We start from the raw sequence: 25,256 nt of genomic DNA, 5'->3' as shown, positions 1-25,256 counted from the left end.
TTATGGAGCGCCTGTCTGTGACGTTTATTTATGGCATGTAGTAATTGGATGCAAATTTTAGAACAGAGTATACATGACTACTATCAAGACCTTTCCATACATAACACAACTTAAGTCTGGAATAGTTACAATTAGGAGCCAGCAAACCGCACTTTCTAAAGTGTATCAATACAATTCACTAAATAGATAAATATTTAAGTTTTTCCTTGAGCTTATAGTCTAGGAAATGCCTACAATGTTTTGACTTTTGATAGATACCTGAAGAGAGGGAGTCAGAGACAGACAGAAAGAAAAAGATGTCGCTCTCAACAGCATAAGAAAGTACCATTATGATTTCATGGCTCAGTGCTGCTTCCTCCACAGAAAGACGAGGGGGAAAAAAGATGATAAAAGGATGACAAATGCAATATCATTATTTCTCTGTGCTGATATATTATGCATGCCTGATGTTTCTAAAACAATTGCAATTTTCTTTTAATGAGTAGGAGTAGAGTCTTTTACTTCTTGTAATATATATATTGGGGCTTTGCTAATGTCATAGCAAATGGAATTTAGGAGAAATCAAATGGAGTTCTGAGGGTGAAAAGAGGAAATATGAAAACTGGTTATGCACCCAAAATTATGCTGAAAATAAATGTGTATGTGTAAAAATATATGTCTACAAATACATATATGAACCAATGTATACTCTCTCGCTAATATTATATAATAGTAATAAATAATATATATATATTATTTGTGTATGAGTATTTTTTATATAAAGATACAAACATTCATGGCATGTATTCATCTCTCTATTACTGACTCATAGAAATGGACAGAGAGAGAGAGAGAGAGGTCACTTCCAGCCCTATATCCATACAGACGTGTGTGTCCCTATATTCACAATTTTGTCCTGAACTACACATATTTTATGTAAAATTAATACAAGCTGCACAGCCTGCAAAACAAAATTGTTCTGACCTGTATATTGTATATAGTGAATGGAGCCAAGTCTCCTAAAAGAAAGGACCCAGGTTCGTTCATTCCAGTCTTGTACTGCTTATTATTTACATAGATAGAATACTCTGTGACAACACCATTTGGGTTTGAAGGCGATGTCCAGATGACACGTACAGCTGTACTGTTGATGATGACAACCTCTGGAGGGAACATGCCCTCAGGCTCTAGAAATAAAGGAAGAAACTGAATAAACTCCAGCTGTCTCTGTAAAAGCACTTGTTTAACCAAATGCAGATTAGTATTTAGGTTTAGCAAAGGGTTCACTGCTTATCTGCTTTCCTCTGATGAAGTTATCACAGTCTGTAGTTCTCTGTAAATTGGCTTATTATATTCTCAGTTAGAAACCATGAGAGTTGGTGGTAAAATGCTTTATACCACCAGCATACTGTTAATCTTCAATGGTATGTGACCAGTGGGATATGATGATAAATTATTCACCCATCTGTACTGCCAACACACAGTTATTATTTTTATGCCCCCCATCCCCTCTCAAAAAACATGCAATTTTGCTTTTTAAGCAAAAACTAACACAAAAATACACTGCCGGAACGTGACAAATTCTTTGATGTTCTGAGCCTGTAAGTCAAGCAATATGAAGCAATATGCAATATTGTCATTATGTAAATGGTTTTGAATGTTGATTACCATAGGCAATGATGAAGTCTAACGCTTAAAAAAAAAACTTCCTTAGCGTTAAATTACACAATTATTAAACCATGTCAGAAATAACTATGCAAAGACCTATTTTTATCCTAAGAGCCCATCTTAACCAGTTGAAAAACTGCCCTTGCGATCAATTCTATTTTATAAACAAAAGGTGCTGACCTTTGGCATCACCAAGGAAATGGAATCCTCACTTAAAGTGCTTTGCTAATGACCTGGAACACTTGCTTCTGAGATAATGATATTATAATGTTTATAATGAGACTTTATAAAGCCAAAAAGATTAGAAAGACCATTCCAAACACATTTCAGATTCACAAGTGTTTTTTTCTCTCCCCCGCCAGCCAACTGGCTTGGAAATGACTCATAGGGAAATTTTCTCAGAGGCTGAACTTGCACCTTAACATTTCTAGTAACTCAGGAAAGGTCCTGCGTTTGACTGTCATGTCAAAAGCACGCTGCTTCACAGAGCAAATCTTTTTAAAAACCATTAATTGTTTTTAAATTTCACTATTTATTGACATGAACTCAATTCCAAATGTAGTATACATAGATCGTAGTACACAAAGGAAGATGAGAACAAACTGGGTTAATATCCGCAATTAGAGCTTTGTGCTTCTGTCTCTGTGGGACATTTTATTGATCTGCCACTTGATGACAACTAGCACTTAAGCATTTTAGTGTTTTAGTCCTTTTTCCTTTTATACCGGAAATTTTTATAATGAAAGGATGACTGATCTCAACCCTAACAAAAATCAATCAATTTCATTCTCAGATTTTAAGCCAAGCTGCTTTCAGGATGAACCAACCTCCATCTGAAGTAGTCACGTGCACCACTTCACTGTTGATGCTGTGGACACCATTGAAAACTTGAACAAAAACCTGATACTCTGTGTTGGGATGCAAGTTGCCAATGACAGCATAGTTTACATTGGCCTGGATGCTCAGAGAATTGTTATATGTAGGGGAGTTCCAGAAGAGGATGTAATATTCAACATCTCCTTGCAAATCTTGCAGTGCTGGGAAAGAAAGAAACAGCAATAAACGAATAAAAATATTTTGGGAGATTAAAGAGGACATATTCAGTAGATTTCTGTTATTAAATTGAAAATATAATTTCTTATCAATAGAATTTGTTTTGCTGACTAAACAATGTTCCTTGATATCTATCTTATTAAAAACACTACAGTATTCTTCAGAAATTGCCCCCATATAAATAGAAATAACATACTTCCATACTTTCCCCAAACCTTCATCGCTTGATTTTGCATCTTTACCAGACTAGTATATTTCTCTGTGAGTAGCCACATCAAAATTAATAGGACTCCCTGTGGAGTAAGGTACTAATTATAGGTGAAATTTGCTACTCAAGTGGTACATAGGCTTTATGCCTAGCCTCACAGAGGGAATGAGTGAGGGGAGCAGAATTAGGCTCTCCTGCGGTACTAATTTAAGATACAGGGCTTAAGTCTTATTTACCCAAATCCCCTTCACATCACTCTGGCAGTGCTCAGTGTGAATGTAATTTCTGGGTGTGAATGTAATTTATGTCCATTTTAAGGCTCCTTTACATTGCTAGAGAGGTGGAAAGGGGCTTTAGTATGAATGAGAATCTGGCCTTTAGTATTTAGACCATTAATGTAGCAGCAGTCAACCTGTGGAACTCTTTGTCAGAGGATGTTGTGAAGGCCAAGACTATAACAGGGTTAAAAAAAGAACTAGATACGTTCAGGCAGACAGGTCCATCAATGGCTATTAGCCAGGATGGGCAGGGATGGTATCCCTAGCCTCTGTTTGCCAGAAGCTCGGAATGAGCAACAGGGAACGGATCATTTGATGATTATCTGTTCTGTTCATTCCCTTGGGGCACCTGGCAATTGGCCACTATCGGAAGACAGGATACTGGGCTAGATGGACCTTTCGTCTGACCCAATATGGCTGTTCTTATGTTGGGTACATATATGCAATAAAGCTGTTTTCCTACAGATACATAGGTCATATTTCTCTCTGAATTGTGTCTTGCCCCCAATACTAACATGTTTCTCTGATGTTAGGGAGACAGGTCTATCCTTCCAAACTGAGTACAATATTACTAGCTGCAAGATAGAAAAACATTCATTGTACAGGGTCAGCTATGAAACTGGGGATTCCATGTACCTCCGGTGAACTTCCTGAGACCTTCTCTCAGTGACTTGGGGGGAGCAATTCTCTTATCAATGGTAAACAATGCAACTTCAGATCAGATCAGCCACCACACTCTATTTCCACAGCTGACAAAGTTTGACAGAAACATTTTGACCAGCCCTGATATATATTGCTTTAAATGGCACATGCCACTTTATGATACACTGCACTGTAATGAAGGATGGTGGCAAAATATCAATAGCTCTTCCAGGTGAACACAACCTAGCCTGCTGAGATAGAAAATGATTACATCATCAAAAGTTGAAGGCAAAGATGTTTTCAGATTACATACTGCATCTGTGGCAGAAATTCATAATTAAGGGCCTGATCCTGCTTCCATTTTCATTGATTTCAGTGATGCAGGATCAGGCCCTAAGTCCCTAAAAGCCAGTCATTCTCAGTATATTTTCCCTCTAATAGAAGGATTTCAGGTCAAGTTATCTTCACGTCTTCCTAGGTACTGACAAACCAAGAGAATGATTTAAAAACGAATATTACAAAAATAAGGAACATTATAGGGAGACAGAATAGTTAATCTGCACAGTGTAACATATTTAGCAATGAAATAAGATGATAGTGAAACAAGGCTTTCTATTAACGACCCTCACTTGATGTTTAACCTTTGCATTCACAAATAGATATCTGGGAATTTTTTTAAGTATGAATGAAAATAAAACCAGATTGCATTACCTACATGTAGAAGGTCAGAGGTTCAGATTACTAAGGTAATGAAACTTCAGTGAGCTGCTTCAGATCTATTAGGTTTGTCAGGTTTTATAAGCATGCTTACTTCAGGCATGCAATTATAAAACAAAGAGCTTATATTCACTGAGCATCGCCAGTCAGTCCTTACAAAATCATTTGCATGTAAGTCATGAAGTTTACCACTACTGTAATGGTAGGTCTTCATGTTAAGAGGCAGAACATAAGTGAATAAGTAGACAGACAGATTTTCACTCATCCTGAAGGAATATGTAAATCTTCATACAAAGGGATGAAAATATGCACAAAGATAACAGAACATTGTGTACTCTTTCTTCATAGATTTAAAAGAACCTCCACAAGTTTAAATTCTCTCTTTTCCCCCACCCCTCATTAAAATAATGTATAGTAAAAAGATATGTGACCAAGAAAAAAAACCAGCAAATTTTCATGTTCTTTCCACTTTCTTTAGGGCCCTTTCAGAGACAGGGAGTGCAATAGTTAATCAAGATAAGGAATTTGTTTCCTGAAAGTGCAATGCAGATCACGGTAACTGATGACAGGTTAATATTTAATTAATGTAATAAATACTAAGTACACTTACTTGGTTTTGACCATTCCACTTCTATAGCCGTATGGTTAAGAGTTCGCACAGTGAGGCTACTCCCCTCCTCTGGAAATCCTGCTAACGTAGTAGCAATCACTTCCTCACTTGATGTATATCCTACCTCATTGTGTACTATGAGTTTATACTCATAAGTTGTGTACCTAAGACATTTTTTAAATAATAATTACAAAAGAAGAAAATATGTATTTTATCACAGACATACAAAACATTTTGCATTGTCCTTCCAACTGTGTCAAACAAAGCTTGCTCCTTCTCAAAAGCTACCTTGTTGCATTATTTCAGCATATACAAAATCTATAATAGAATAGTTGTGTGTTTGGTAGAAATACTTGGCTAACACTAACATGCTAACAAATACAGAATATTATATTTCATTCCCTTATATATATTATTTCTGTGGTGGTGCGACATTATTACTCAATTCAGGACGTAATTATATCAATGGCAAATTGCCAAAGTTTGGATCCAAATTTAATCCAATGAGGCTTTTTCCCCCCTCTTTTCAGAAATTCGATTTCAAATTCCAGAATCTCGCTTGTGACAGCTATTATTCATTCACCTGCTGTCCTTCTGCAATACCCCAAAATGTAACAAAGAAATCAGTGGGAGTTAGGCACCTAAATACCTTTGAAGATCTGGGCCAGGGGCTAGCGATTAAGATTGCAAACCCAGTTTATAATTTCCTCCAGAACTGTACTCTGGCATATTCAGCATATGCATGAGGTATTGTCAGAAGCCAAATGTATATTTAATAGAGGAAATAACTATCACACCGTAGTTTCTTCTGCTGTTCAAAGGTATGTCAATATATATACACATGTAGAATTTTGTAATTTGTTATTTGTATTATAAAAACAAGAAAACAATTAAAATCTGTATAAGCAGAAAAAGACAGGAGACTCTAATACGGGATTTTAGTAACATCACTACGTTTACACTTGCTGAGGGATGTAGGGTACAAGTAACTACATGCTGCACGGAAAGTCAGGTTGAGTTCACACTCACTGCGGTGCATAGTGCATAGATCCCCACTGTCTCGCCCCACTGCCGAAGTGTTTCAATGCAGTGGGACATTACACTGCTAAAAATCACCGTGCAGATGGTAGAGGCACTGCTTGGGTGCATCGAGAGCTGCGTAGGGCATATAACCTAGAGTTTAGGCACTACTCCTCTAAGAAGTGCCTCACCCTATACACAGCTCTTCATACCTATTCTAGCGGGGCATGTGGTGTCTGTACTCTACCCACCACTGCATGTGTAGACCTACCCAGAGAGAGAGCCAAGATGGACTTTACAACAGCTTGGCTGGATGTCTCTGTCTTAATCTTTGCTTCTCTAGGCTAATCTAATGATTTAAGATTCTGTATTCCAGGTGATTAATAAATTATCTTGTTTGGAAAAAAACTGCCTTGTGTTGCTGCAAATACTTACTATAGGCAGTGCACACTGGAAGGGTACAACACAAACTGCCCACAGGGCTCTGGCTTGGCTGGATTTCCTGCAAGGAGTCATGGAGAGAAACAAGTATATCTGCCACCTAAAGACAGTTTCAGAGTTGTAGAGGCTGTGGGCCTGCCCCAGCAGAACTGTGTAGACCGTCGGGGACTGGCACACTAAAAGGGTCACCCCCAAGGGACTGGTTACACAGGTTGGGGGATAGACCAGATCACACGGATCCATGACATAAGTGTAGACTACTGAGGTAGTCACCATAAAGCTATAATTAAGTTAGAGCTAGGAATACTTTAAATATCTGTTGCTGAGTTTGGAAATATTGAGACAATAATCAATGTTGGCAATTTAAAAAACTGACTGAAAAATAATGCTCTGACACCAAGCTTTAATCCATCCGAATTAGAACTTCTCAACCATTCACTCAGCTTGTGCGTGATGTGTCAACACCATGATTTACAGTAAATGTAAATGGTTTGACTGTATGAACAGATCAAAGCTCAAAATTCACTTCATACAGTCAATTTTACTTGAATGTTTACAGCAAGATACTATGTGTAAGATTCAAGAGCTACAAAATAAAAATAAACCCATGCATGTCGGAATGGTTAATGCTGAGATGACAGAAAATGTTTCATTACACAATTAATATGTTCACAACATAAAGACAGAAGGAACACTTTGAACTATTGAACATGCACTATACAAAATGCCAGCATTTGTTTTTTTATAGTTTTTGTAATCTCACCTGCTAAGACCCTTATCTTCATAAAACCACTGAGTTCCTGAGTAAATATTGTGCCACAGATTTAAATCTTCAGGGGGATTTGATGCAAGTGGTTGCCGGATTTTACGTCTCAGGAGCTCATATCTAACACAAAAGACAAGCAGAACACTGGGATTATCTCAACTAATGTTATTACACAAAAATCGGGGGGAGGGGGATTGTTTGTTGTTTTTTAAAAGCCACACATTATTTTGTTTTTACAGCTGTAAAGTTTTGCAGATAAACTTTTTAGTATTTACAGGTTTAAAACATTCAATTACTTAATATACTTTGAAAATGGATAATGAAATATTTCATACGGCTTTCATTTGAAAGAAAGAATTAGAATTTTTAATGGTATGACCATTTTATTGAGTCAAATGCCTTTTCTGCATCTAGCCAGGGCTTGTTGCAGAGTTTGCAGTTTGTGAGACAACATTTAAGATTCATTTTAGGTTATCCAAGCCTGGTCTTTTCTGACTGAATGAGGTACAGTATATCACACATTTCAAAAGCAGCTATCACTATAGTATCTGGAAGTTTAACCTGAGTAATTAATTAACAAAACTTAATTAAATTGTAATTTCACCAAAATGTTATGATGACTTCATACTGCAAGAGCAACTTTTACACCAAGGGTTATCAATGTTTGGGAATCCAAAGACAAAATATAACAGTTTTATTAGATAAAGTCCTGGCATATTCTGTCCAACATCATTCAAAGACAAGTCATAAGAAACATCAAAATCTTTTTGAACATTGGATGGTGATGAAGTGTAAATCACACTCTCTGGCAGCTGCTGCAGACTTCTTTCTCCATCATGCCGTACTGAGCAGCTGCTTTAGTGGCGTTTCTGGTTTAGAGCAGTATGGCACACCATGAAGGAAATGAAGTTTGCAGCTGTAGCTTATGTTGAATTACTTCAGTCATCAATGGTAAAATGGTCATGTTGTTGACTTCAGAGAAATGTACATTGCTTTTCAAAGGTTTCAAATATCTTGATGCAATAAGGTTCATTCAGCAGTAGTGTACTCTAATTAAGCATTAAGAAAGACAGGAAGGAAGCTGTGGAGGATGCTGCGATGTAATAATATGTGCCTGTAAAAGTGTGCTAGGTGTAAAGTAAAATATCGAATGCCTCAATGCATGGAGAATCTCCCAGAAATCTTGCTGCTTCTTTTCCTCCCACTCATCCATAATCTATTTATCATATACACCACCATGAACCAAACACAAAATAAAGTAATCTTCAATTTTGAAGAACATTTCACCTCACCAAATTATAAACAGCCCCATCTTCCCCTGTGTAGGAATAACCTGCACAGGGTACTGGGGGCTCCCTGAGTTTACACTCAGAATTTTCTCCTAATTCTTCCCCAAGTGGTATTCTGTTCCCACAAACCACCACCAAAAACTGGCAGCTGTTTCAGCTCACAAAACCTATGACTCCCCTGAGATCTGCATGGATCCCAGGAGGCATGGGCAGTTCAGGGCTATATATGTTAGAGCTGGATTTGCATTGTATCCTGCCCTCTTGCTGTTTCATTCTAGCCTCTTGGATGACACTGCTCTGACAGCTACAATGCATTCCCCTCTTTACTGTGATGTTTCAGCTGGATTTCCACAGTGCAGATCAGAACCTGTACAAATTAATGCTGACTCAGACAGCAATAAGTGAAAATGGTTTGTCCTGCTGGTTTAGTGCAGGAGAATATAGGAAAATTCTGCTGGCCCTGAAGCCACACTATGGAGCCTGAACCTCAGGGAGGGGCTTCCACAGGGTCTGAAAAAATGGGAGATCATGCCACGAAGCTGGCAATTCTCATGCTGTGCTCTCTGGGCTGGATCTAGGTAAGCTGAGGACAGCCTCTGGTCTCATTTGTGAATTAAATGCTGAAGTGATATTTACCCCATGGATCACCAGAGGTATGGAATTCCATTTCCCGGGTGTGCACATTTCCAGAAGTCCTGCAAAGCTATAAACCCCATGTCACCCACCCTTAAGTTACATATTGCTATTCCTTACCTCAAGTGTGGTCCATTGGGCCTAGAGGGCAGTTGCCAGGAAACAGCAATAAATGATTCACTTATTGGAGTCACAGACAAGGGGCTAATGCCCTGAGGAATTGTTGGATGGGTAGTCACATGTGTAGGTAAACTCTCTGTGCAGCCTCCCAGGAAACCGTTGCCTCCAGAACAAGCTAGTATAGTGACTGAGTAGTTTGTGAAAGGGATCAGGTTGGTCACCACGTGGTTTTGCATTGATGAAATGTTGCTGATGATGGTAATTCGAGGGTCAGGCATTCGGATCTCATAGCTAAGCATTTCTCCATTCAGTATGAGAGGTGGTTTCCAAGAGACCTGAGAAAATAAAGGCGTTCTTAGAATCCGAACTACTGGCAATTGCAACATAGAAATAACATAAGTAAAATGGGCACAACTGTCACAATAAGATGTTCTTTCTTTGTTTAGAGAGAAAAGATAGTCCAGCCACTGGACAACAAATCTGGGACTCAAAGAGACTTGGGTTCAGTTCCCAGTTTGGCCGCAGACTTCACATGCGACTATGGGCCAGCTACTTGGGGTAGATTTTCAAAGGCATGAATACCAGATAGGCACATACTGTCCATTAAATTTCAAATGGACAGTAGATGTTTATATGCCATTTTTGCTTTTAAAAATCTACTCTTTAATCTCTCTGTAGCTTAAATCAGCTCCCATCTGTCAAATGGGGATAAGACTTCCCTACCTCATAGGATTGCTGTGGATAAATACACGGAAGACTGCAAGATGCTCAGATACCACCGTAATGCGGTCTTATATATGTATATATATATATATATATACACACACACACACACACACATACACTCTTGTATTGTAATGTACTGGGTGGTATACATGTGTACCATATTCTGCTATTATATGTTGTTATCAGTAAAAGCTCATAGTTTTACCTATCAGGGCAGGCTAAGAAAACATCCACCCATACCATTAACATGTTTTTATTTTTCAGTAATAAATTACAATAATATGTATTGTAACTATATGTATCTGTTGCTTTGCGTATTGCATCTATTGCTTTATGTATAAATCGGTCTTTACAAGACAACAAATTTAAATGAAACAAAATCAAAACCCTATTTTTCTTGCAGTCTTACTCAACTTTCAGTGTGAATAATTTTTATGTTCACCTGATTAATTAGTACCTTGATATAGGCTTGTCCATATCCACTCTGCAGGTCTGATCCAATTCCCGTTGAACTAGCTGACTCCAACAGGAGCTAGATCGTGCTGTGAGTTCACAGACGTGTGTCAACCAGATAGGGATAATACATACAATGGGCCCGAGGTCCAGATTAAATCCTCTTTGTGCCACTGCAACAGTACAAAGTGGACTTAAAGCTGCCCTCAAGAGGAAACTGTAGATTCCCCTGTTAGGATTCTCCCATTGGGGTGAAGTTGGCCTGGCTGGCTCAGCATTATCATCTCCTTCTATGCGGGGACCCTCAAGGTGTAAATTACATTAGCTCTGACTGTTCTAGCTTGTGCCAGAAGCCAATTCAACCCAATGAAGCCCCAGAATAGGGAGAGGCAGAAAAGTGGCTTAGTGCCTCCTTTGCCTTTTCTTCACCCATACTAGGCAAAGCTAAGTCCTGAGCCTTAGAAAATATGAATGGAAAACAGTCAAGCTGTGTGTGTTACAAAATAAAAAAACAAAATAATGTTGATTTATAATACAATAACATGAAGATATTTTAGTTGAGGTGCTGATCAATTAAGCAACCTGCTCCCTAATTTTCTCCAGTCTCAAAACTGAGTCCCTCTAAAATGGTGACTCCACATACTAACACATGCCCCGAGTACAAAGGAGCTGGATTCATAGCGTGTTTTTGAAAGGATCTGGAATACCACCAGGGAGTAACTAATGTTAGATCTTAAGAACAGGAGGAGCGCTTGAGCCTTGATACTTGCAAGGATCTTGGCAGCAGAATTTCGAAGAAAACTGAAGATCTTTGATAACAAAATCTGGAATATTATTAAACACAGAATTATAAACAGGGCAGTCTTGATTTATGAGAACACAAACAAGCTTACCCATGTCAACAAAGGAAAGGTTTTACTCTGGCTAGGTTTCAAGTGTGCTATTCAGATTTCTGGTTTCAGAGTAGCAGCAGATTTCTGTCATTCCCTACATATGATTAAGGAAATGAAGACAACATCACAAGGAAAACAATGCTAGCAGGTAGCAGAAGGTAGAAGAAGATTTTGCATCTTTCCTAATTCATCTATTAGAAAGATATATTACAATCACCCTCCTTTATGCAAAAGAGCAAAATCTCTTTTTGGAGGAGCTGATGTACTTTCTCCCTTTGTTTAAAAAGTATAGGAGCATGGGCAATATAAAGCTTGAAGGTTTCATTTTAAAATTTAGGTAGAAAACAGACAGGCTAGTGTATTTTATGTTGTAAGTTTCCACATCCAGGAAGGAACATTTCTTCCTACTACATTGTGCGTGAACAAAACAGCACAGCTGACCCGAAGCATTGTACACGTGTGAGAAGGGGAGGAGGGGGCCACTTTCCATGGGAGACTCATATTTGTCACTGAAGGAGGCAGCATACCAGCCTCAATGGCCCATTGGTCTGACCCACTATGGAAAATCATGTTTCCCCAGCCATAATTATATTTTGTAACTAATATAGGGCCCAGTCCTGAAGTTTGGATTTCACTTTGAGTTCTGCCTAAATAAGGACTGAGTAAGGCCGCACAGTTAAACCTTAACTGTCTTCTGTGAGCTCTCAAAGGACTGACTAGTCTGGGTTGTTTAATGGAAGAGAACTTCTAACAGAAGTATTGTATGTGATATGTTTGGGGACACTTTGAGGATTACCCTCAAAGTTGCCTCAAAATGTTCAACTTGTACTGATTTTGCTTTATTTCCTGAGATGATTTATGAGTCAATGACCAAGTCGTGGGCAGTCTGGCCTATAATTTAAAGCTGAATCCAGATGAGGTGGGTCCTGGAGCAAAGTCAAAGGTTGTATCTGGGAGACAGGGACCAAAGCTAAGCTGAAGGGTTACCCAGAGTCGCAGTCAGAAGGCCTAGTAGAGGATCGGAGTTGGGAGTCAGAAACCAAAGCCTAAGCTGAAGGGTTCACTGGAGCTGCAGTCAGAAGGTGGAGCTGAGGGTCTGAGCTAGGGAGTCAGAGGTCAGGAAGGAGCTGGGGGCTGGAGCAGGAACAGGCTGGGGTGGGAGCTATGGACAGGACCAAGAGCAGCTGCAGGCACTGAGCAGCCACTGGACTGCTGCTGCTATTGACCCTGAGTATCAGCCAATCAGATGGTGCAATCAATCTGACAGCTTCTATCAGGACCAGCTGCGCTCAGTGGGTTACCAGGAGACTGGTTCTGGTGCAGGCGAGGCTCCTGCTAGTGCGTCACTGCTAAACTTTGGATACTTAAGTTCTTTACCAGCACACAATAAAATTCTTTAAATAAAACATGTACAGTGCTATGTAACACCATCTAGGGAGATGGGAGGTTATCAGCACATGCAGTACCACTGCTGTTCCTCCGACACTTCAGCATCTGAATCTCACACTGACAGTGTTCTATATACTGAAACTTGAAAGGACTTTCAAATATTATTCTGTATTGTGTTTTGTGCACTGACGCTGTGATGGGGGCTGTACAATACTGTCCCTGCCTAAATTACAGTAGGTATTTTATCTTGTAATGCAAACTGCAAAGAGAATGAAACGTTGCAAACCAGGCACAACGATGTTAGTACTCAGCAGCATGAAAAACAAAGTAGAGTCTGGGTCTCTTTTGGCCTGATTCCCTCTGAACTTGGTGGACTCAGTGTTTTATTTATTGCTAGGGTTGTCGGTCTATCTAAAATCAAGATGGAATAGAAAGCAGTGATTTAAACTTGAGATGATGCTCATATGTATCGGGGAGCTGACCTGCCTTGAACTTCAGATGTCACCTGGAAAGAAGGATGGAACAGGATATACAATCCAATGCCACATCAGGCAAACTTTCCTGTCATAAAAAGTGGTAGCCTAAACACTTCAATGACAAGTCAAGGACAAGGTCAAGTGACTGATTGGCTTATGCAATGTAAATAAAGATGGCAGAGCCAGCCTGGTTTAAATTCATTGCGACACAACTGGACCTTCTCTCCTCTTTATCCCGAATCTGCCAGACTGGAGGTCAGAACTTGGCAGTGCGTGAAACCAGAAGGACTCACTAGACAGCCTGTGTTGGAAACAGTAGCAGTTTGTTCATTGATCTGAAGCTCAGCATGGAGGCCACGGAAGAGGGTGCAGATGAGGAAGCCAGAACAAGGTAACTACTGGGAGAGATTAACTGATTCAATGTAATGACACTGGAAGCTGTCATTTAAAGATCAAAGAACTTCATTTTCTCCACCACAAAATTTAAAGAGACTGAAATTAGCCATTTTCTCCCCATTAAACAGTTACAACCCCCAGAAAGCTTTTCTTTTTGACAGCAGTCCGAACATTTCAATTTAATTCTGAAACGAGTTTCAAAGGAAGTACACAACTACATTTTTTGCTTTACACTAGTCTCACTCTCATTGATGGGCATGACCCATAACAAATACACTATTGAGAGCTTTACACTCTAAGCCCCAAAGTATATTAAAAAGGTAAGTTATTATCCCTATTTTATAGATGAATCCCCCAAACAAGAAAGAGATTGAGTGTTTTACCCAATATCACATAGTAAGACATAGGCAAATCGAACACAGCCCTCCCAGCTTCAGGTCCTGTGTTCTAGCCACTGGATTATGTTACCTCCCCAAAACAAATATGGCCAGGAAGTCTACTTCACTGTAGATGTTGCCTGGTTTAAAAGAAAACTAAGCTGGGATTGTGTCAGGAGTTGGAATAGATCCTGATTCCTGACAGAGGCCAAGAGTGAGACTACAGTATATTCAGTAACCTGCATATTTCTCTGGTAATTAGAAAGAGTTGCAAAGACAGAACAATAGACTGAAGTTCTTATTTGTTTGAAATTACTCTATTGCTCGGGTTCAATGATCCAGCTCTACTATTCCACTTGCATTAATATGATTAAAGGAGAGAACTGGATGGCTGTGATGGACAAGATGTATTCAGTTCAGAGGGGCTAATCAGCCAGTCCATAAACCTACTCCAATAAAATCCATTATATTTCTAGATGTAGAGAGATACAGCCGTACTTTTTTTTCAAAAACCCAACCCTTTAATGGTCACATTTTCATGTATTTCCTGCAATTCTCATGCATGCACAATTCCCATCCACTTCAATCAGAGTTACGAATACAAGAGGGCAGCAAGATCAAGCCTGCAATGATCAGTTGCTAGTGGAAATGGTTTGAGAAGTTCTTGCACTGAATACTGGGTAAATGGAAACAACATTTCTGAATAAGCCTATGTAACTACTGCAGAACCTGAGATTTTTCATTGATATTGTTCAGTGCAAGGGGATATGCTGATGAGGTTCTCATTAGTTTTCTCCAAGTCACTCCACTGCATGGCATGCCCCAAATGAGCAAGCTGTGCAGGAAATCACAACCCTGAAATGCAGAAAAACCTCAGGTGTGCAGGCTAAGGCTGCTCCTAGGGGTGTTACAGTAGCTCAACTTGCTCAAGCAGCACTTATATGGCAAATAAACCAAGGTCTCACTGACCTTAGCAACATTACAAGGCAATCTTCACACAAGGATTGATTGCTCTTGAACAGCTTCCCCAAAGCACAGGGCACACCTGTGTAAAACTGGAAAAGAGCCATAGGTTTTTTTTTTTTTTCCAAGATGAAGTCTGTAGGTCTTCTTGTTGCATTTCCTTTTAACCCAGTAACACACAAGGGTAGATACCAGGTGTTTAACACTCTCCTTAGCCCAGTGGTGCTCTGTGGAGACCTTTGCAGCAGTCTGCAGGATGAAGCAATTTGAAAATGAAGCAGTGGTAGACCGGGGTCTTAAGAGGGACTGAGAGTAGAGCCATGAGAGGTTTTATCTAGCACAAAATGATCCGAGAAGTAAAACACTGGAGAATCACTGCAGTGGAAGATATTGGTGCTATGTAACTTTAATATTTTCAGAAAACTGCATTTGGAATTTTTCTGATTTTTACTCCTGCGAGAATCTGGAATGTAGGCTGCTGGCCTGTCTCCACTGCCTAGCAAGCATGCCATGCCCCAAAGTGTTCATACCCTTTCTTCAGGGCACAGTTTTATTCTTCAAAACACAAAACTCACAAAGTAGCACTAACAAAGTTATCCCAAAGCAGGCTGAAGGGACCCAGAAGACTCTCCCCTTAGGTCTCTTTTCCACTGGTCCATGGCCAGCCACAGGAGCCAGCTTCCTTTCTGTAATCCCCTTCAATGGATCTCTCTTGGCCCTTTACAGCAATGACCCCAGCAAGGGACGGTGGGGGTCTCAGAGCCAGGCACCAGACTGAGCGGGCATGTAATGCCCCATAATGCAATTGTAACTCCATGATATGTGGACATGGAAAATATCTTTTCTTTCATTTATCTTGGCCAGCTGTAACTGGATCAACTCTGTAACTGGTCTAACTGTATTTCTGAATAGCAACCATTTGATTTAATTGAGATCCTGTTTGTAGTATAACGGTAGGTTAAGAGTCCTGACCACTAAATTTCCTGCTTCTCATGTCTAAGCCAAGAGTGGAGTTGGGGTAACAATTATGATGATTGTTTCTCTTTTTGTTTAATTGTATGCATGCAACTTAGTAGTCAGCCTTGAGAAAGCGACCACTTAAAAATGTGTAAAGAACACTATGTAGTAAAGAAGGGTCATCCTGCTGCAAGGGAAAAATGGAGATTGCTTCATAGATGGCAGGCCCAGTGCGCTCACTGTTCAGTCTCAATAGGAAGGCATGAGCCTTCTTAGTTGCAGCTCCTTCCAGTGTGTGGAGAAGGGTGGCAGTGGGGCTCAGACAGAGGAGACAGAACTGAGGAAAATAATGAACAAGAACTATAAGATGAATTAAGAAAGATTACACCCTTCCTTCATTCAGAACAACTACAGGGAAATACTTGGGGTAAGCTCTGAAAGGGAAAGGGGGGCAAAATGAACTACTTTGTCAGATGCTAGAGGGCCATTACTACCAAAGGAGGAAATGTATTTTTTAGCAGTTACTATACACAGAATAGAGAAAAAAAGATGATAGATGACATCAGAATAGTTTATTGTTCTCCTTGTTCTGCATTTGGCATCTGAGATCTAATTTGAATGTAAGGAAATGTGTGTGTATATATATAAGTGGATTTTACCTTGAAGGGACATCCTGATGATAAAAATATTTCAAGGCTATATTGTCAAGTATGCTGCAAGACAAGAATTTCACCCTATCTTAGCCCAGAAAAATGTAGCATTATTCCTTCCCTTTGACATAATGAACCCAGCAAAGTACAGGTCCAGGCCACCTTTTAGATTGAACCAGAAAGCTCTCCAAGATGGCAGCTATAGCGGTGGAAAATGGTTGCAACTTCTCTGTCAGCAGACCTGCAAGTGGCATTGGTATGGGAGGGAGTACTTTCAGGGTACTCAGGCATCTACTTATCCAGTACATTGTCACAGAGGCCTCTACTTGCAAGTCTCCTGTGAATCTTCTAATGGGGATTAAAGCTAGCCTCCCCAGTTGTAAACCCCAGTTAGGGCAGTAGTAGAAATAGCATCTGCCTACTGCAAGTTAGAAGGGTGAAGTCTAGTGCAAGAAAACATCATTTAACAAAAACGGTGAATCTAGTTCAGTGTATCCAGTCTCTTAATTCTTTAGCTACACTGAGTTCTCCCATAAACAATTATTCAGTGTGTAAACCAGCCTCTTCTCAAGTTGATCAACCTAGATACTCTCTCCAATGTCATACCAGCGTGAAGTGTGAGAATGAGGCATGCAGCACTTGCAACCGTCACAAGAAAATAACCAATTTCTTTTCTACTTCTGTAAATCAGGGTATAGCAAATCTTGTGTAACAGGAATAATGTTCACGGCATTGGAATACACTAAATAAACGACTCTTGCAGTTGCTGCATATCTCCACGTCACTTTGGCATTTAATCAGCCACAAAAGCAGTTTATTGCTCAGTATACTCTGCTGCCATGAACATTATCAATTCAGCAGATATTAAAGAATATCATGCAGGTGTCATAGAAAGTGGTGGTTTAAAAATTATCAGTAACGTTACACTTTTTTCTCCAGAAATGAAAGCAAGCTGAATGGTATTTGGAGACATCAGGCCATTCTGATTAAAATTAATATAAAAAGGACCACATACAGCATCAGAAGCCTCTATGCCGAGACTGTGGATGCTGTGCTGACATTTTTCCTCCTTGTAGAGTGAGGGCTTACGTCTGAGAAAATAAGCTGTATACTCCAGTGAGTACTCTTGCTACAGCGCTTTGAATTCTTCACATCACAAAATCATTTATATTGATTTTATGACTAAATAAAGGAATTGAAATATGTTTCTCTTCATAATAAATTCTCTTTTTTTCCAGTTTAAGTAAATATTTGCGCTCATGGTTTAGGGATTGGTTGCACTGACAACTGAAAGCCCCTATTGATTCACATCCCTGGCTTGGTGAAAGAGCCTCTCAATATAACCTTTCCCATAGTGCCCTTCCACAATACCTTCAGCTCTATCCTGGAAGGACAGCTCTCTCTAGGGCAAGAGGTAATTAAAGTCTCACGCTGGTTCACTCCTGAAGAGATTGTTTATTTTCCACTCTTCACGTAAGAGTTGCCACTGTAGCATTTAATATGACAAGTCTTGTATAGCACAAGCATGTTTTGAGAACTAAGCAGGTCCTGTATTCATGAAGGTTTTGTGACTCAGTTTACTGAGCCACCTCATTGAGACTAATGGCAATTTAAACATTACCAATATAAAGTCATCTGAGCCAGATTCATCCTACCTCTTTTCAGAATAAATTTCAATCACTCAGGGACAAGTCCTGAAGCAACCTCCATGCCTATACACCTGGCAGTGAAAGTGCTGTGAGGATATGTAAGGGGGGCAGAGGTCAACTTCATGCCAAAGTGCAGGTGCAGAAAGGGGAAGCTAGAGGATCAACTACTCTTATGTTTTTCCTCTTCCTTCTCCCTCCACATAGAAATGATGTGGTCTCAGTGCTACAGTAATGGCCACGGAGTGGCTTCAGAACCTCACCATTCTTACATGGAAGTTCTATAGAATTTAACAGGCAGAGCTGCTTCTGGTGTGCTGGCCCCACTGGGGTGGGAAAGGACAGAACTACATCTCTGCCTCCTCCTCTCCACCCACATTCAGGCAATTTGCTTCTCTAAAGGGGAGCAAAGAGCAAGAAGTCCTTGGGTATCTCAGACAGCAATCCCATGGTAACTTTGGATGTTTGACTTTTGACAACTGAAGGCTTGTAAACTGTATAGATTCAGTACACCTCTAACCAATTACAGAAATGTGTTAAAATACTAAATGCTAGCAGAAATGAGTAGCTATTAAATGTAGTCTTTTATTTCAATTGTTGCAGGATTTGGCCTTAAATTAGATAGCTGGCTAGTAATGAATCTACTGTTCTTTGTGTAGGCAACATTAGCTATGTCCAATCTCTCTTGAATTATTTACTGCAATATGATTTTCAAGTATCTAATTATACCATTTTGCTTAATTTCTTTTGGCAAATATTGTGATAAACCCTTTCTGTCCTTAAGAGGTTTGACTGTACTCCTTGAGAGCAGAAGAAAGGTAATGTTTCAGCTAAGAAATACACTCAGTATGAATTAGCAGATTTTGAATTTCTCCGTCCTGCTGTATGTGGAAAACTTTTGTTGTTTTATCTTAACTATTCCACTTGCCTAAATTCAACAGAATTTAATACAAAAGACGACCAGGTTCAGAAGAATTAAACACAGTGTTAGTATACTGTAATAGTTATATTACTCTGATGGATTAAAAGAGATATTTCACACACATGGGTGTATTTGAAAAGATATACACAAAGAAGTTTCATCTTTCTCAATGAAATTTTACCTTTTATTAATTATTTTTCATAGTTAGACCTACTACATTTGAGATAATGACAAAGTCAGGGATAGGGAACAGCACAACTGGGATCTAATAGTAAACAAACCCCACCTCAGCACTTCTCACTGAAATGGAAGATTCAATAGGTCCACAAGTAGAAAAAAGAAAGCCTGAGACTGCTAGAGCAGCAAATGGCACAAAATATGTCCAGCTCATACAGAAGGCTGTACAACATAGACCTTAAAAGGCTGAGAAAGTTAATGAGAGACTAGGGAAACAAGAAGGTAAAAATACGCAACTGAACTGTCTCATCAGACAGCAAAATCTGGTAAAGTATTCTTATATTGAAACTGAATTATTACGGAATGAAATGCAGGATTGTGCTATAAAACTTGGTCTCAAAAGAGAGAATTGATCTAACTGTTTTTTAGGAATGGTGGATCCCTGATATTTTGGATTTGTAACAGAGGAAGATCCAATTACTAATGAATGTGTATCCTAGGTCCCAAGGAAAAATCAAGTACAGGATCAAGAATAATTTGATAAGTTTTTTTAAAATTAGGATTGAGTATATTAATATCTAATGGAAAAGAAAATCCATATGTAAAAGGAGTAAAACTTTATGACCTTGGATACAGCATCAAAGATAAGCAGTGACTTCTTTTACTGTTATAAAGACTAAAGTCAATGTGACTGCTCATTAGGCAAGTGCTTAAATAACTTTCTGAACTGGGGCCATTGTCTGTACTGTGTATTTTACTCCATGTTATTGGTCCTGTTCCTGGCAAATCCATGAAAGGATGGTTTGTTAGAGTTTGTGTTGGTCATTAAGATGTGTCTAAAAAAAGTACAGAGTGCCTCTGAAGTCATCTGAAAGTATATAGCTAAAATTCCCAACAGTCTGGCAATACGTTACAATTACTAGTGTCAGTCGTTATTAATTCTTATGATAACCACTGTATTCAGATGCTGAACTTATTTGATCTTAAGGTGGATGGTAACATGTAATTCCATAGACAGTCAAATATAATTTAGAGAGCTCATGTTTCATTGTTTAAAAGAGGGTAACTCATATCAAAGTTTGATATTGTGGATGAAGAATGAAAAAATTAGCACTTAAATTCATATCCTCAAACTATTTATGCTGCCTGGGTAACTCCACTTTATATTTACCTTTTGAAACAAAATACATTTGAAACAAAAATAATAATTCTAACAGATGAACTTCAGTCTTATGCAAATGTCCTTTGTTTTGTGCTCTAGTGAGCAAGCTACTGTACCAATACTTTTGGCATTAGTACAAGACTGAATCTGTGAAAACATGTGCGTATTTACACAAAGAGGCTTCTAAGCTACAAAAATCCCTCTTGTTTGGTTACACTAATTTCCCTTGAATGAAGTTTGTATGCAAGCCAAAACAATGGTAGTTATCCTGTCCTCTAGAGCTCATTCCCAACTGAACAATGTGAATAATTGAAAACTTCCTAGCCAGTCCTGTAAGGCTACTCTTTCCTAAATCAGAGGACTCATGCTGTTATTTTTACTTCCTTAGCCTTTTACTTCCTTTTCCTTAGAAAAAGGACCTTTAATAATGTTATAAAAAGTTTAAATATTTATAACTTGGGACTTTATTAGTATTTTAATGAAGTCTTCAGATGGGGTTGTTAGGTTTTTTTGTAATTAATTTTCTGGTCTATTTTAGTCTGACGAGGGGATGAAAACTAAATATCCCATTGTGATGTTCCAAATATTTCAAGTGTCTGAGAAAAATGAAAGTGTCAACATAACATGGGGATGCAGACTTCAAGGAAAACTGAAGCCAAATCAAAGATAGTTTTGACCCAAAGGCCAGATGCTAATATTTATCTACCCCCAACAGCAATAAAATCTGTTAGCTCAGCCAGTAGTTGTCTCTGTCAAATACACATTCTTACAGGGAAAATATGTAAAAATTGTGAGACAAAACAAATTAAACCGACCTTAACCAAATCTGGTCCCAACACCTCCACATCAGGTGGCTGAACACCAGCAGGTCTTGATGGTCTGGTGGTAACTTCTGCCCAAGCGCTGCTGTTGGTGCCTCCATGAAGGGTGCTCACCAGTATTCTGTACTCAAACTTCTTCCAAGGGCTAAGAGCAGCACTCTGGTCAACATAGCTCATTGAATGATTACGAGGTAGAGTCATGAGAGTGGACACTTGTTCTGTTCCTTTAACTCTCCTTTCTATTGTAAAGTTTTCCACCAAACCATTTGGGTGAACAGGGGGTTGCCATGATATAAGCACAGATGTTGGCGTGTCTGAATACAGCTCTGGAGGAGGGATATCTTCAGGTGCATCTGGGAGAGTCTGTATAGCTGCGGCCTTGGGTGAAAGGGAGCATCCTTCAGAGGTGCAGCCTTCTACTTGAAACTGATAGACAGTATAAGGATGCAAATAAAGTATGGTGCAATTAGACTGGGTTCCTGGCACTGTAGCATGCAGTTGGCCATTTTGGTAAATGTTGTAATGAATGATGTTGCCATTTGGCTTTGATGGATGCTGCCAGATGATGACTGTTTCCCTAGCTTTAACATTCAAGAGTAGCGGTGGGTCTATAGGACCAGGCTCTGTAATTAAAAAAAAAAAGGGGGGGGAGGATAAACACAATTTTGGGGCTGTTTTTTTTTTTAAACGAAAGGCAGACCTAGCAATTATTAACTACTTAAGGGAAACTACAAGGCTCAAAGGACAAAAGAGGTTCAGATTAATTGAATATTCTATTCCCCTTAAGAATGTAGGCCCACCTATTTAAAGGACTCTGCTGAATGTATATGGATCCCTTTTCAGTGACAAGTTGCTTATTAAAAACAACAAAACCGATCTCTCAGTGATATTACACTGAATACTGTTATCCTGGAGAGAAAATGTAAGACTATGTAACAGTTTAGAACCATAGTTCTAGCTTTTGCTGATATTTTTCTAGAGCACCAGCTACTAATTACAACCTATAACAGTCATAACAAAGCTGCATATTTTACAGCTCAGTAAACCTCTTCAGCAACTCTCATTATACATTCAATATTTTAGTTCATTCTGTTTACAATTCTAATCCATTTTTTGCAATTTATCTACTCCCTGTTAATATTATAGGTGATTTTTTACTGTGACTGTGACAGAAGCTGCCGATTTAGCTCTTTCACCTACTGATAAATAAACAATGCACAGATCTGACCTTTAGGTTAACAGGTTTTATGCTTGCTCCACTCAGCACTCTAACTGATTCAATTATCATAAAGGTTCAGGAGCCTCCATGAATACTGAAAAAGACCGACCATATGCCTGCATAGGTGTTGTGGAACAGCAAATACTCTGCAGCCCTCCAGAGAAATTCCTTAATTGTAAATAATTTCACCATGCGACACAATCAAGTCACCTTGAATGCAAAACCCTCAGCCTGTGGAGGCAAAGTGTTATTTAAGCTTTACTGGGCTGCGTTAAATTCTGCAATTTGAAGGGCTGTTAAGTTTTTCAATTGAAATTTCATTTAAAATGCAGGTGCTTTTTATTATATTGAGGCTTTACTGCTCTCTAGGTACAAGCAAGAACATGGTGCAATAACACAAATCTGGCTCAATCACTGATCAGTAACAGCTGTAATTCCAGAACATTTAGCATTCTTATAAACCACATCCTGAAAACTATAAATTGCTACAGCAGATCAAGATAATACTATATCCCTCTATTCTGCCCACAGCAATTTTGACATTTATGAGATTTTTCTGTGAACATTAGATTTTATTGAAAAAATCTTATAAAAAGATATACTTGGATTTCATAATTGTTTAAAATAGCTTTGCTTTTTGTGGGGTTGTTTTTTGTAAGTTTCAAATATCAAAGTGTTTAAAATTCAGCACTGACTATGTATGACTGTTACATGCTTTACTGTTTAGCATATACAGAATTCCATACACAATAGTCTGTAATACAACCATTTGCTTCCCAGTGAAGTGCAAATGCAATCCCAATCATTAGGAAAAACCTGTTTTATGGAGAAAAAATGTTTTTGCTATGTATAGGCATTAAAATGACATTCTTGTTAATTTTTAAATGCAAACATATGAGAATAGGAACCGTAGAAAACAAAATAATTCTGGCACAAAGCATAGTCCTTTCTTTATGTTTGGAGAGTAGCCAAAGCAGCCAGAGGACCCGATTCTGCTCTCACATACGTAGATGTAAATCAAGGTGACTTCACTAAAGTCAATGGAATTACACTGTTATAAAATTTGTGTAAGAAAGCAGAACTGGGCCAGAAACATTTGTCTCATTTTCAGATTTATAAAACGGGGAAAGTGTTTTCCTTTCACTACATGTTGCATCACAAAGTAATTTATATTTAATGTATTACAGATCACAGGCCAAATTCTGCTTAGTCACACTTGAATGGAACACTCCAGATTTACATCAGTGTACTGTAAGATGAATTTGGACTCTTGCATTCTTAATTAGAAAAAAAGTCTGCCCCGAGGATCAACCAAATTCTGACCTTACTTACACTTGTGCAAATCCAGACAGTTTGTTATTTGGAACAGAGTTTGGCCCATTATTTGGAATTTATTGTTTTTCGGAGTAAAGCAAATTTGTATTCCTTAAAATGATAATTTTGCCCTGAAGGAAAAAAATCCCTTTTGACATTTAAGATCTTGAAAATCACTCGTGGGGGACTGAAGTTTTTTAAAAAGTTGAAAGATATCATATTTTCCACTGAGTTGTATGCCAGCATTTTGTTTAATTACACCTCATATACAAGCTATCACACTGTGAGCTTTTGCAGGGGAAAAAATAACAATCAGGTAGTTTGTTCTCTGTTGTGATGGAAGGGATGAGCCTTTTATTTCTACTGAACAAGTTGCTGGCATAATAGGTGAAACATTTGTGATAATTAGATAAACTTATGCTCCAAACCCCCCACAGAGTTTAGACATATTCCTTAAAGACCATCTGCTATAATGTATGGGAAGAGATGCTTCTCTTCAATTTTTCTTTTTTCGAAACAAATACTTTTTTTTTTTTTTTTTTGGTAGCTAACTCATCTACCCATACATTCCCTGCTGGCCTTTTAAAAAGAGAGACTTAAAACTCTCTCAATTCAGACAAGACATCTGAGAGATGCTTAATTGGCCCCACTGGATAAGGAAGCGTTAAATCCTGGTCCCTAATACTCATGCAGTGTAGCTTCTTTTTAAATGACGAGCAAAATCATCTAATTCTATATACAAATCAACTAGCATGATACTGCTTGGTTGAAAGGGTCACCACAATTATGTAAAACATGAGCATTAACTATAATTGGGGTAGTTTGCTAATACAATAAAAAGCTCTGAACATGAGGAAAGTTATGCTCACAGCAGTAGCTATCACTTTCTAAAGTCAGAATTCATGGATGAAATGACATGAAAAAGATGGTTATAAAATTTTAATGGAATGATAAAAGGCAAAAGTCAGCCTCTCAGCTGAATTCTTAAAATCCCTATATATCACAATCAGCTCCTTAACTGTAAAATCAATGTGGAGTATAACATGTTGTCAATGTGGTTGTCACTGGAGGGAAGACTGCAAAGTATGACAGCTACACAGCTCAGCCTGCCAATGATAAAAATAAAATCATAAAGCTCTTTACTCAGATGTAATTGTTTATAGAACTAACTACTGAAAATGGGAACAGGGAGCATCTTTTTCCTTAAGATCTCTGATTCATATTTCAAGCCATTTCATTACAACATTAAAATTGGATGGTAGTTTCATTTTGGCAAATGAAATTATCTTTT

At 38.6% G+C, this 25,256-nt stretch overlaps 1 protein-coding gene across 1 annotated transcript in view; it reads right to left on the bottom strand.

Moving 5' to 3' along the window:
* USH2A (usherin) overlaps window positions 1–25,256 on the bottom strand; it is a 571,967-nt gene that overhangs the window by 160,797 nt on the left and 385,914 nt on the right. The window contains exons 40-45 of the mRNA XM_073338913.1: window positions 21,427–22,055; window positions 9,425–9,759; window positions 7,380–7,502; window positions 5,156–5,319; window positions 2,475–2,684; window positions 964–1,166 (exon numbers count right to left, since the gene is read on the bottom strand). Coding sequence (XP_073195014.1) covers window positions 964–1,166; window positions 2,475–2,684; window positions 5,156–5,319; window positions 7,380–7,502; window positions 9,425–9,759; window positions 21,427–22,055 — 1,664 coding nt within the window. The remainder of the gene's footprint in view (window positions 1–963; window positions 1,167–2,474; window positions 2,685–5,155; window positions 5,320–7,379; window positions 7,503–9,424; window positions 9,760–21,426; window positions 22,056–25,256) is intronic.

The sequence above is a fragment of the Lepidochelys kempii genome, chromosome 3 (genome assembly GCF_965140265.1).
Source record: "Lepidochelys kempii isolate rLepKem1 chromosome 3, rLepKem1.hap2, whole genome shotgun sequence".
Classification (NCBI taxonomy): domain Eukaryota; kingdom Metazoa; phylum Chordata; order Testudines; family Cheloniidae; genus Lepidochelys; species Lepidochelys kempii.
Note: the sequence above shows the minus strand (reverse complement) of the source record. Positions and strands in the feature narration are given on the sequence as shown.